General features: G+C 36.0%; 2 protein-coding genes across 2 annotated transcripts; one reads left to right on the top strand and one right to left on the bottom strand.

Annotated features, from left to right (window-relative positions):
• The first annotated feature begins 295 nt into the window (after positions 1-295).
• On the top strand, positions 296-1,629 carry LOC113337026 (glutamic acid-rich protein-like). Its single transcript, XM_026582721.1, has 4 exons — positions 296-388; positions 733-1,285; positions 1,370-1,451; positions 1,605-1,629. The coding sequence occupies exons 1-4, from the start codon at positions 296-298 to the stop codon at positions 1,627-1,629; spliced, it is 753 nt and encodes a 250-aa protein (XP_026438506.1).
• LOC113337024 (uncharacterized mitochondrial protein AtMg00810-like) lies at positions 1,626-2,132 on the bottom strand. Its single transcript, XM_026582720.1, has 2 exons — positions 1,881-2,132; positions 1,626-1,748 (listed from the first exon to the last, which is right to left on the bottom strand). Exons 1-2 carry the CDS (start codon positions 2,130-2,132, stop codon positions 1,626-1,628), a joined length of 375 nt encoding a protein of 124 aa, XP_026438505.1.
• Between the last annotated feature and the right edge of the window lie 10,685 nt (positions 2,133-12,817).

Raw genomic sequence — 12,817 nt, 5'->3', positions numbered from 1 at the left:
TTGTTGTTTTTCTTTTCTTGTGAAGCTTGACAGGACTTTAGGACACACAACCATACGCATATACATACATGCACGTCAAACTAATCACATTAAGATTAAGATGGTGTTTGATTTTTCGCTGTAACTAAGCTGAAAGTTCAAAGGAATGACTCTTAACTTGTTTTTATGGAGCACCAAAGCATGAAAAAAATTAAGATGGTGTATGATTTTCCGTTGTAACTAAGATGAAAGTTCAAAGGAATGGTTCTTAACTTGTTTTTATGGAGCATCAAAGCTTGGAAATAAGCTATAAATCATGGGATACTTAGAAGAGATTGTTAATCTTAACCAAATACCATGGCTGGTTATAGGGGATTTAAACGTTATTTTTAGCAATGATGAAAAAGAGGTAGGGTTTCCCTTTGATAGAAAGAAAGTTGAGCCAACTTTTGGATTTACTTAATAGAAATTGATTAAAATACTTAGGTTTTAGGGGTAACATTTTCACCTGAAATAATAAAAGAAAAAGGAATAGATAACATTAAGCAGAGCCTTGATAGGGTGTACAGGATTGTACATTGTTGATAGTATATGTACATTGATATACACCTTTAATAAGGTGCACAGGATTGTAAATAATTGGTGATAGATTTGAAAGAAAGAAAAATCATGTGTACAACAATGTACACTTTTAACACAAGTGTGGAAAATTGTACACCTGTGATAAATATTGATACTTTGACATGTTTTCAGATGCAACCAGGATGGGTAAAGGCTTACATTGATGAAGAGCGATTACTTTTGGATGAGTACCGGAGGCAGAAACAAGAAAATAACATAGATGCAGTGAAGGAAAAGCTGCGCATATTAGATATGCAAAGAAAGGAGTTGGATGAGGAGCTTACTGAAGTTCTGGAGAGGCAAGAAAGGATTCTTAATTTCATCGAAGAGAAAAGACTAAAAGTTAATGAAGTTGGTCTAATTAACTTGACAGAAAGAGAAGTCAATGATTTTAGTAATTACATTTTGGATGAAATTTTTAAATTTGCAAAGGAAATACGGCTTGAAACTGAGCAGGATGAGGAGATTGAGGAGGAGGAGGAGGAGGATGAGAAGGTTGAGGAGGATAAGGAAGATGAGGTGATTGAGGAGGAGGAGGAGGATATGGATGAGCACAAGGAAGATGAGGAGATTGAGGAGGAGGAGGAGGAAGAGGAGCACAATGAAGATGGTGATATGAATGATGATAAGGATGATGATGACAAGGAGGGTAGCAAGGATAATGATGACAAGGAGGGTAGCAAAGGTGGTTATATGCATGATGATAAAGATGATGATGATGATCAGGGTGGCAAAGGTGGTGATATGCATGGTGATGACAATGACAAAGAGGGTAGCAAAGGTGGTGATGACGAGCATGGAACTGAATATAAAAAGAATGAAGTTCCGTCTGAAACTCCTGAAAAGCAAAGGTATAAAATCACTTTTATTAAATGTGGCAGTCATTTCTTTTTATGTGTGATATGGGTAACCGTACCTAAATGTGTATATTGTGTTGTCTCAACCATAGTTAACCGAAGTTAAGTGGCATCAGCTAAGGAACGATACTTCTGCCTCTGTGCTAGACCTGGAGAAAGTTTTCTGCACTAAGAAATTAAGTTGGGAACAAGAAAAATAGCCATACCACTTGTGGATATCCTATCAGACATGTCACTTGCCCAATCAGCATTTGAATAAGCTTGCAATTGCAAAACTGAATCCCTCTTAAACTGTACAAAAAATGACAGTGTACCATGCAAATATCTTAAAATTATCTTAACATCTTACCAGTGTGCATTAGATGGATGTTGCATATGCTGACAAGCTTTGTTAACTGCAAGTTCAATGTTAGGTCTACTGACTGTAGCATATTGATGAGCACCAACTGTGTTTCTATATAAAACAGGATCCCAAAAAGGTGTGGAATCAACATCAGAAGAAGATGATAAGATTGGAGTGGATGTTAGTTTAACAACATTCATCTTGGTCTTAATAATAAAATTATCAATATATTGCTCCTGAGATAATAAAAAACCTGCAGAGTTTCTGGTGGCCTGAATACCATTGAAAAAGTGAAGAGGACCCAAGTCTTTAATAACAAATTCTTTGCCCATATCAGTAATAAGTGCATCAGTGCCTTAGAAGAACTCCCAATGACCAAAATATCATCTACATAAATGAGAATATAAAGAGCAGAATGATTGGGCACCAAGTAAAAGAGATAGGTATCTGTTTTGGATGGCAGAAAGCCAGGAGAACATAAGAATTTACTCAATCTCTCAAACCAAGCCATGGGTGCTTGTTTTAAACCATATAAAGATCTCTGAAGATTACACACATGATTAGGAAGAATTTTATCTGCATATCCAGGTGGTTGAACCATAAACACTTCCTTAGATAAAGGGCCATGCAAAAATCCATTTTTCACACCTAATTATCTTATCTGCCAGTTCTTGTAAATAGAAATAGAAAGAATTATCCTTACAGTTGTAGACTTGACCACATGACTGAAAGTGTCTTATAATCAATACCCTCTACCAGATTGTATCTTTTATCCACCAACCTGGCTTTATATCTCTCTATAGAACCATCAACTCTTATTTTTAATCCTAAATATCTATTTACAACATCCAATGACATTTTGACCATCAGTAGCAAGTAACTAACCTCCATGTGCCATTTTGAAGTAAGCTGTAATTTTCTCATTCATTGCAGCTGCTCCATTTTGGATCCTTACAAGCCTCAATATCAACAAGTAGGTAATGTAATTTCCTCATACACAAATTGGAACTTTAGAAGCAAAAATTCTAGGTTTGGGTTCTGAAATCCCCGTTTTAAACTCTAGTTTGCATGGATTAGCATTAGTAACATGTGGAGAGACAAACGGTGGTGTAGAAGAAATGGTCGTTGATGAGATCACTTGATACAGGTGCAGGTGTGAAGGAGATACATCAACATCATTAGAAATAAGCCTGGGTGTCAGATGAAAAAGTCTTGGCAGGTAATATGGAGGGTGTGATAGAATATGATTGTTAGTACCAAAGAATGAAACAATGTGGCATATGGAAATGTACTGTCATCAAACTTAAATCCCTAAAAATGATTATTTTATTGGTACTTGGATTAAAATACTTATATCCTTTGTGCATAAGACTATAACCAAGGAAGATGCACTTAAAAGATCTAGAATAAGATTATCTATGTTGATGTGTTTCACTGCATCCACTACCAACTATGAGTTCGGTTCAAACTCTACTCTCTCTAATAAAAGTTCCTTCGTCCATTGGGTTGCCTCCCATAAACCTTTGCATTCAACTTCTTCTGGACTATTGCTTGTGTTAAGTAGATGAACTTTGATCCCCAAGTGTGTACCTGCAATCGTGATAATTAGACCAATGCCTCTTGTTTTATAACATTAAGAAAAGATCCATATAATTATTTTAAATGTTCCACTAGAGGGGAGCCAATGAAGATTAACACCTCCCTGTATAGCATGATACCTCATGGGAATTGATGGTTTATTCTCGAACTCTCAATTTCCTTCTTAGACATTTCAAGATGAATGTCTAGCTCTAAATATTTACACATCCTAGTAAGCTTTTACTTAATTAAATTCACTTTTATATAGTAAACAACCATTGTCAATTTTAATTAAATGTTATAAAATCTTAAATTATTCAAAACAAAATATATCTAATCAAAAATAAAAAGAATGAAATGCATATGAAGGAAGAAGTCTTGTTTGTGTTGCCACATAGGAAACACACATAATGAGCATTGGAGAAGCTCTAATAGGCAAACACATTTCATGGGATCAAAGACGGAGCCAACGTGTAAAAGTGCGCAAGTGAGACCCCTTTAGTTTCAAAGATCTACGAACGCCTAATTTTCTAAGCCGAAAACAAATTTTTGCCCTAGTTGCGTCTCCTTAAATGCCAACTTACGGAATTCCTTACAAATAAATAAATAAAATACTAGATTCCATACATATCGAGACATCCTGGATTTTGTTTACTTCCCCCGTCTAGAATCCTGGACTCACCGCTGAAGAGAGTGTTCCAAAGTTCTCCCCAGTCTGTTTCTAGTGATAAGCGATAATTATATTATATATTTACTTATTACCCTATGACAAATAAGGAAAAAATCCCTATGCTTCTCCGATCTACCTTTTCGATCTTTTTTTCTTTGAGAAAATAAAAATATCTCTGATTCTCTTCTATGAAACAGTCCCCATTTTCCTTTCTTTTTCTAACACGAATATCATTATATCTCTCCTCGAAATCAACTTTGATTACATCACAATAACCAAATCCAAACTAACTTACAAGAAAACCCCATTCAAAAAACCTAATGATGCTTGTAGAAAGTGGAAAAAAAATTCATTTTCGGACTTGTGAAGGTTTGATTTAAGACCTGGTTTTAAATTTAACTAACAAATATATACGAGGTGATAATGATATGGAGAGAAACTGAACGCCGGATTTCACTATTTTTCATATTCATGTGGATCAGACATTAATTCTAGTCATCTATAGCTCAAACAAAAGAAATTTTAACTCTAATTTTTTGCCAATGTAGATGTCATAAATTTTAGTTATAGATTATAAGCATGGTGCTTCAAAAGTACCCTAGGACTACGCATACTCCATAACTTTAATCTAAACCTCTTCTTAGAGATTTTTCATCGGGAATAGTAAATTAACTAGGTACTTGGTACTTCACGTTTTTTATATGAGGGTCATTTTTGTCATCAAAATTCATTTTTGGACTGAATGGTTCACATAAGGAGTAACCGGTCTACTTCTAAATTTGGTAATTTGGATTAGAGTGTACATAGGCTTGAGAGGGGAGGACTAAATTGTCTAAATCCTAACAACTATGGGGCTAAACGATTATTCTATTTTCTAGAATGCATCTATTTGGATGAAGATATTATGGTACAAGTGAAATGTTGTGCATGCTTATGTTTAACATGTCATGTTGTTCGATCAAACTGGGAGTGTATCAATATGTTGTGGGATGGAAAGAAACATTACGATTTTCAATAAAGAGGTATGTGATGGTTTTTCGGTAGAATTGAAGAATCTTGGTTCTCTACTCATTAACGTAGATGCCACATATATTTATATCAATTGATGTTACAAAGATTTCTAAACTTCAATCAACTTGTACATAAATACATACTAGACTTAGCTAAACATAAATAAGGAAATATTTGAACTTGAAGTTACAGCTAACTATCGTGCGAGCATTGGCATGCTCATCACATATTGTTGGGGTATATATTTAAAAAACATAGTTTTGTAATAATATGCCAAAGTTAGAGAGATAGTATGGTGGCATTGTTTTGAGCTCCCACACTATAGGCATGGGTTCAATTCCCACCCCACACAATTTCACTAGGGTATATACTATTTATACTATATATTATATTACATTAGTCCGGGAGCGGGGCCTTGGGGTCTTGGGAGGTCTGCTGATCCAGAAACAATTTTTTTTGCTGTTTTTAACTTAAATTTTCAAAACGTATTAAGATAATTATATCATGATTAATTACAGTTAATGTTGAAATTTTAATACGGCCGTTTTTTTGCTGTTACAAAGAAATTTAATTGGCATTTAATCGAAAATTAATTTTCCATTAATTCCATTGATTCTTTTTGATTATAAAAAAAAAACTGGTTTCTGGAAGAAAAAAAGAACGTTATTTTTATTTCGTCAAGTTTTCTGAGCAAGTGTTGTTGAAAGAGTTATTATTGATTCGATTTCTCAGTGCAGAGAAATCGAAAGAGATAAGCTGTTTTATCCCATAGGGTTTCGACAAAAAACTGACTGCTAGCACAATCAAGAGGCAGAGTCGCGAAACACCTTAAAGATAGCGACCTAGTACGCGACTCAGCGGTTTCTTTGTGTAATTTGATTATAGTGCTTTGTTTCCAACAATTTTAAGGTGTTTTTCTGCTATGGAGAATGAAAAGAAGCGCGTTGATGATACCAACAAGCCTTTCAAATTTGAAGGGTTGCATTTCAGAAGATGGAAGCTGAAGATGTTCTTTTATCTCAAACTGATGAAGCTGCATATGATTGTGTCGAGTGTTCATCCTGGAACCCTGGAACCTGCTGCTGATAAGACTGCTGCTGTTGCTGCTGCTGGCGGTGGTGCTGCTACAGATCCACCTCCTACCGGTGGTGTTGAAGAAGTTGTTTCTCAAACTCCCGAGGAAAAACAAAAGGCCATCGACAAATGGATCGATAATGACTTTGATTGCAAAAACTACATTCTTAATGCATTATCTGACGATTTATATGAGTATTATTCAACTTTTGAAACTGCTAAAGATGTATGGGATGCATTACAGAAAAAATATGACACCGAGGAAGCGGGTTCAAAGAAATATGCTGTGAGCCGGTATGTGAGATACCAAATGGTGGATGATAGATCAGTTGTTGCACAGGCTCATGAACTTCAAAAAATTTACCACGAAATTGTGGCCGAAGGTATGAAAACTGATGAACAATTTCAAGTTTCTGTAATGATTGACAAGTTACCACCTAGCTGGAAAGATTTTCGTAATACTTTGCGTCACAAGACTAAAGAATTTTCTCTTGAAAGTTTGATTGTTAAGCTCAGGGTTGAGGAAGAAGCTCGGAAACAAGATAAGAAGGAAGAGATTCTCATTGTTTCTAACAATAAGACTCATCCGAATTTAAAACCTAAGAAAAGGGATATGAAACCTAACCCGAACCAGAAGAAAGGAGGAAGGCCTAATCAAAACAAGAACCAACACCCATCGAAAAATGGACAGAATTCCAATTCTGAATTTCTTTGTTATATCTGTAATAAACCAAACCACATGGCTAGGAATTGCAGATTTAACAAGGAAAAGAATAACGCACAAGCTAATGCTGTGGGTGACGTTATAATTGCCATGGTCTCTGATCCAGAGTTCTACATGGTTGGTGGATCTGATGGGTGGTGGATAGACAGTGGTGCTTCGCGTCATTGTTGTTTTGATAGGTCCATGTTTAAGACTTATGCTGAAACCAAGGACAAGAAAGTGTTATTGGGAGACTCCCACAGCACTATGGTGAAAGGTTCTGGTACGGTAGAGTTGAAGTTTACTTCTGGGAAGACACTCATGCTGAAAGATGTCCTTCACACTCCAGAAATGAGAAAGAACCTTGTTTCCGGCTATCTTCTCAACAAGGCTGGGTTGTATCAAACTATTGGGTCTGATATTTACACTATAACTAAGAATAAGAATTTTGTAGGAAAGGGTTATGCTACTGATGGAATGTTTAAGCTTAATGTTGATGCTATGAATAAAATTGATTCTTCTGCTTATATGGTTTGCAATTTTAATGTTTGGCATGGAAGGCTTTGTCATGTGGGTAAAAAGTTAGTAAATAACATGAGTAAGTTAGGTGTCCTCCCTGAATTTTCTGAAAATGATTTTGAAAAATGTGAATACTGTAGTCAAGCAAAAATAACCAAGACTTCACATAAATCTGTTGTAAGAGAATCGAAACCACTAGACTTAATACATTCTGATTTGTGTGAATATGAAGGTATCCTAACTAGAAATGGCAAGAGGTATATCATGACGTTCATTGATGATTGTTCTAATTATACTTATGTTTATTTGTTGAGCCATAAGAACGAAGCTATTGAAAAGTTTAAGATTTTTATTGCTGAAATTGAAAATCAATTTGGTAGGAAAATTAAGAGATTTCGTAGTGATAGAGGCACTGAATATGATTCTTCTCCTTTTACTGAAATTTATCAAACTAATGGCATTATACATGAAAGAACTGCACCATATAATCCTCAAATGAATGGGAAAGCTGAAAGAAAGAATCGTACTCTTACTGAATTGACTGTTGCTTGTTTGCTTAGCTCTGGTGCTGCTTCTCATTGGTGGGGTGAATGTTTGCTGACTGTTTGCCATGTTTTGAACCGCATTCCTAATAATAAAACCATGATATCTCCTTATGAACTTTGGAGAAATAGAAAACCTAATGTCTCTTATTTTAGAGTTTGGGGTTGCTTAGCTTTTGTTAGAAAACCTGATCCTAAAAGACATAAGTTAGAAAGTAGAGCTTATGAATGTGTTTTTATTGGTTATGCTCAAAACAGTAAAGCTTATAGGTTCTTTGATATTAATAATAAGGTTATTATTGAATCTATTGATGTTGATTTCTTTGAAGAGAGATTTCCTTTTAAATCTAGAAATAGTGGGGGTAATAGTGGGGGTTCTTTATCTAGTGTTTTACCTAGTGCTGATTCTGAACATAGATTAGAAGAACCTAGAAGTGCAGAAACTAGGATCACTGAAGTTGAACCTAGAAGAAGTAAAAGAGCTAGGACTGACACAAGAGATCCTGATTTTGAATTTTATGCCGTAGAGGAAGAACCTTCTAATTTACAAGAGGCGTTCAGTTCTGCAGAGTCTAGTTTCTGGCAAGAAGCTGTAGATAATGAATGGGATTCTCATATGTCTAATGGAACTTGGCGTATAGTAGATTTACCTCCTGGTTGTAAGCCTATAGGTTGTAAATGGGTTTTGAAAAGGAAACTAAAACCTGATGGAACAATAGAGAAGCACAAAGCTAGACTGGTTGCTAAAGGATTTAGGCAACGAGAGAACGTAGACTTCTTTGATACTTATTCTCCTGTTACTAGATTAACATCTATACGTGTTTTGATTGCTGTTGCCGCTGCTCATAATCTTGTTATTCACCAAATGGATGTTAAAACTGCCTTTTTGAATGGTGAACTAGAAGAGGAAATTTATATGGAACAACCTGAAGGTTTTGTAATTCCTGGACAAGAACAGAAAGTATGTAAGCTAGAAAAATCCCTTTATGGTTTAAAACAAGCTCCTAAACAGTGGCATGAGAAATTTGATAATTTAATGATTTCACATAACTTCAGAATAAACGAGGGTGACAAATGCATCTATTATAAATTTGAGAATGATGTGTGTGTGATTGTTTGCTTGTATGTGGATGATTTGCTGATATTTGGTTCCAATTTATCTGTTGTCAATGAAACTAAAGGTATGCTTAGTTCGAATTTTGACATGAAAGATTTGGGTGAAGCTAGTGTAATCTTGGGAATCAAAATAACTAGAACTAGTAGTGGTATTTGTTTGGATCAATCTCACTACATTGAAAAAATTCTGAGAAAGTATGAATATTTTGATTGTAAGCCTGCTTGTACTCCGTTTGATCCTAATGTGAAATTGTTTAAGAACACTGGAGAAAGTGTTAGACAATCTGAATATGCTAGTATAATTGGAAGTCTGCGTTATGCAACTGATTGTACAAGACCAGACATTGCATATGCAGTGGGAGTTCTGTGCAGGTTTACCAGTAATCCTAGTTTGGAACACTGGGATGCTATTGAGAGGGTTATGCGGTATCTGAAAAGAACCACAAACCTAGGATTACACTATAAGAGGCATCCCGCAGTCCTTGAAGGATTTAGCGATGCTAATTGGAATACTCTTTCAGATGATTCCAAGGCCACCAGTGGATATGTTTTTACTATTGCTGGGGGCGCTGTATCTTGGAGATCAAAGAAACAGACAATTATAGCCCAATCTACGATGGAGGCTGAATTGATGGCACTAGCAGCAGCTAGTGAAGAAGCAGGATGGCTGAAGAGTCTGTTATCAGACATTCCAGTATGGGAAAAACCGATACCAGCCACTTTGATCCACTGCGATAGTACCGCGGCTATCGGAGTAGTAGAGAACTGTTATAATAACAGTAAGAATCGACAGATACGTCGAAAGCACGACACAGTTAGAGAATTTCTCACAACTGGTGTTGTTAGAGTAGATCATGTAAGGTCTGAAGGAAATATAGCTGATACTTTGACGAAAGGATTAGCAAGAGAAAAGGTATGGAATATCTCTAAAAGTATGGGACTTTTGCCCGTGAGAAGTTGAGTCATTTGTAATGGATACCCAACCTAGAAATAGGTTCAAAGGGACTAGACGAAGTTACAAATAATATGATAGAGTCATGCATTCCCATAGCATGATATCCTGAAGTGGGAAACAGGTTGAGTGTTTAAACTCTTAATGATGTCTATAGCTCTTAAGTTAAGAGTGGGATATACAGGAGTATCCTTGATAGACTCACCTATACGAATGTGAAGGTGTGGCCGCCTTCTATGAGAACTTGGGCATTTCTCTAGATCGTTCGTTAAGAAAGGGATAAGCACATGGCCCTAATGTGCAAAATTAAGAACTTTACTCTAAGATATAGTTGTGTGTGTTGTATAATCTATTATTAGTTAGAGTTCAAGACGAGAGTCACTCTAGTTACCTGATACTTAGAAAGTTCAACACTATGTAGAGGTTCAAGTCGAAAGGCACCTTTGCTTATGCACAACTGTATAGCACTTGCTCAATGTTTTAAAATATAAGTGGGGGATTGTTGGGGTATATATTTAAAAACATAGTTTTGTAATAATATGCCAAAGTTAGAGAGATAGTATGGTGGCATTGTTTTGAGCTCCCACACTATAGGCATGGGTTCAATTCCCACCCCACACAATTTCACTAGGGTATATACTATTTATACTATATATTATATTACATTAGTCCGGGAGCGGGGCCTTGGGGCTTGGGAGGTCTGCTGATCCAGAAACAATTTTTTTGCTGTTTTAACTTAAATTTTCAAAACGTATTAAGATAATTATATCATGATTAATTACAGTTAATGTTGAAATTTTAATACGGCCGTTTTTTTGCTGTTACAAAGAAATTTAATTGGCATTTAATCGAAAATTAATTTTCCATTAATTCCATTGATTCTTTTTGATTATAAAAAAAAAAACTGGTTTCTGGAAGAAAAAAAGAACGTTATTTTTATTTCGTCAAGTTTTTCTGAGCAAGTGTTGTTGAAAGAGTTATTATTGATTCGATTTCTCAGTGCAGAGAAATCGAAAGAGATAAGCTGTTTTATCCCATAGGGTTTCGACAAAAAACTGACTGCTAGCACAATCAAGAGGCAGAGTCGCGAAACACCTTAAAGATAGCGACCTAGTACGCGACTCAGCGGTTTCTTTGTGTAATTTGATTATAGTGCTTTGTTTCCAACAATTTTAAGGTGTTTCGTTTCTGCTATGGAGAATGAAAAGAAGCGCGTTGATGATACCAACAAGCCTTTCAAATTTGAAGGGTTGCATTTCAGAAGATGGAAGCTGAAGATGTTCTTTTATCTCAAACTGATGAAGCTGCATATGATTGTGTCGAGTGTTCATCCTGGAACCCTGGAACCTGCTGCTGATAAGACTGCTGCTGTTGCTGCTGCTGTTGCTGTGGCGGTGGTGCTGCTACAGATCCACCTCCTACCGGTGGTGTTGAAGAAGTTGTTTCTCAAACTCCCGAGGAAAAACAAAAGGCCATCGACAAATGGATCGATAATGACTTTGATTGCAAAAACTACATTCTTAATGCATTATCTGACGATTTATATGAGTATTATTCAACTTTTGAAACTGCTAAAGATGTATGGGATGCATTACAGAAAAAATATGACACCGAGGAAGCGGGTTCAAAGAAATATGCTGTGAGCCGGTATGTGAGATACCAAATGGTGGATGATAGATCAGTTGTTGCACAGGCTCATGAACTTCAAAAAATTTACCACGAAATTGTGGCCGAAGGTATGAAAACTGATGAACAATTTCAAGTTTCTGTAATGATTGACAAGTTACCACCTAGCTGGAAAGATTTTCGTAATACTTTGCGTCACAAGACTAAAGAATTTTCTCTTGAAAGTTTGATTGTTAAGCTCAGGGTTGAGGAAGAAGCTCGGAAACAAGATAAGAAGGAAGAGATTCTCATTGTTTCTAACAATAAGACTCATCCGAATTTAAAACCTAAGAAAAGGGATATGAAACCTAACCCGAACCAGAAGAAAGGAGGAAGGCCTAATCAAAACAAGAACCAACACCCATCGAAAAATGGACAGAATTCCAATTCTGAATTTCTTTGTTATATCTGTAATAAACCAAACCACATGGCTAGGAATTGCAGATTTAACAAGGAAAAGAATAACGCACAAGCTAATGCTGTGGGTGACGTTATAATTGCCATGGTCTCTGATCCAGAGTTCTACATGGTTGGTGGATCTGATGGGTGGTGGATAGACAGTGGTGCTTCGCGTCATTGTTGTTTTGATAGGTCCATGTTTAAGACTTATGCTGAAACCAAGGACAAGAAAGTGTTATTGGGAGACTCCCACAGCACTATGGTGAAAGGTTCTGGTACGGTAGAGTTGAAGTTTACTTCTGGGAAGACACTCATGCTGAAAGATGTCCTTCACACTCCAGAAATGAGAAAGAACCTTGTTTCCGGCTATCTTCTCAACAAGGCTGGGTTGTATCAAACTATTGGGTCTGATATTTACACTATAACTAAGAATAAGAATTTTGTAGGAAAGGGTTATGCTACTGATGGAATGTTTAAGCTTAATGTTGATGCTATGAATAAAATTGATTCTTCTGCTTATATGGTTTGCAATTTTAATGTTTGGCATGGAAGGCTTTGTCATGTGGGTAAAAAGTTAGTAAATAACATGAGTAAGTTAGGTGTCCTCCCTGAATTTTCTGAAAATGATTTTGAAAAATGTGAATACTGTAGTCAAGCAAAAATAACCAAGACTTCACATAAATCTGTTGTAAGAGAATCGAAACCACTAGACTTAATACATTCTGATTTGTGTGAATATGAAGGTATCCTAACTAGAAATGGCAAGAGGTATATCATGACGTTCATTG

This window comes from Papaver somniferum, unplaced genomic scaffold (genome assembly GCF_003573695.1).
Source record: "Papaver somniferum cultivar HN1 unplaced genomic scaffold, ASM357369v1 unplaced-scaffold_158, whole genome shotgun sequence".
Taxonomy (NCBI): Eukaryota; Viridiplantae; Streptophyta; class Magnoliopsida; order Ranunculales; family Papaveraceae; genus Papaver; species Papaver somniferum.
This window is presented reverse-complemented; position numbering and strand designations above follow the sequence as displayed.

What these genes read in the sequence shown, in the direction of transcription:
- LOC113337026 (XM_026582721.1), top strand. Translation starts at nt 296, where the DNA reads ATGGGATACTTAGAAGAGATTGTTAATCTTAACCAAATACCATGGCTG. An exon ending in TTAGCAATGATGAAAAAGAG is followed by an intron (nt 389 to 732) that starts GTAGGGTTTCCC and finishes ACATGTTTTCAG; the next exon opens with ATGCAACCAGGATGGGTAAA. An exon ending in TGACAAGGAGGGTAGCAAAG is followed by an intron (nt 1,286 to 1,369) that starts GTGGTTATATGC and finishes ACAATGACAAAG; the next exon opens with AGGGTAGCAAAGGTGGTGAT.
- LOC113337024 (XM_026582720.1), bottom strand. Translation starts at nt 2,132, where the DNA reads ATGGGCAAAGAATTTGTTATTAAAGACTTGGGTCCTCTTCACTTTTTC. An exon ending in GTGCTCATCAATATGCTACA is followed by an intron (nt 1,749 to 1,880) that starts GTCAGTAGACCT and finishes TTTTTTGTACAG; the next exon opens with TTTAAGAGGGATTCAGTTTT.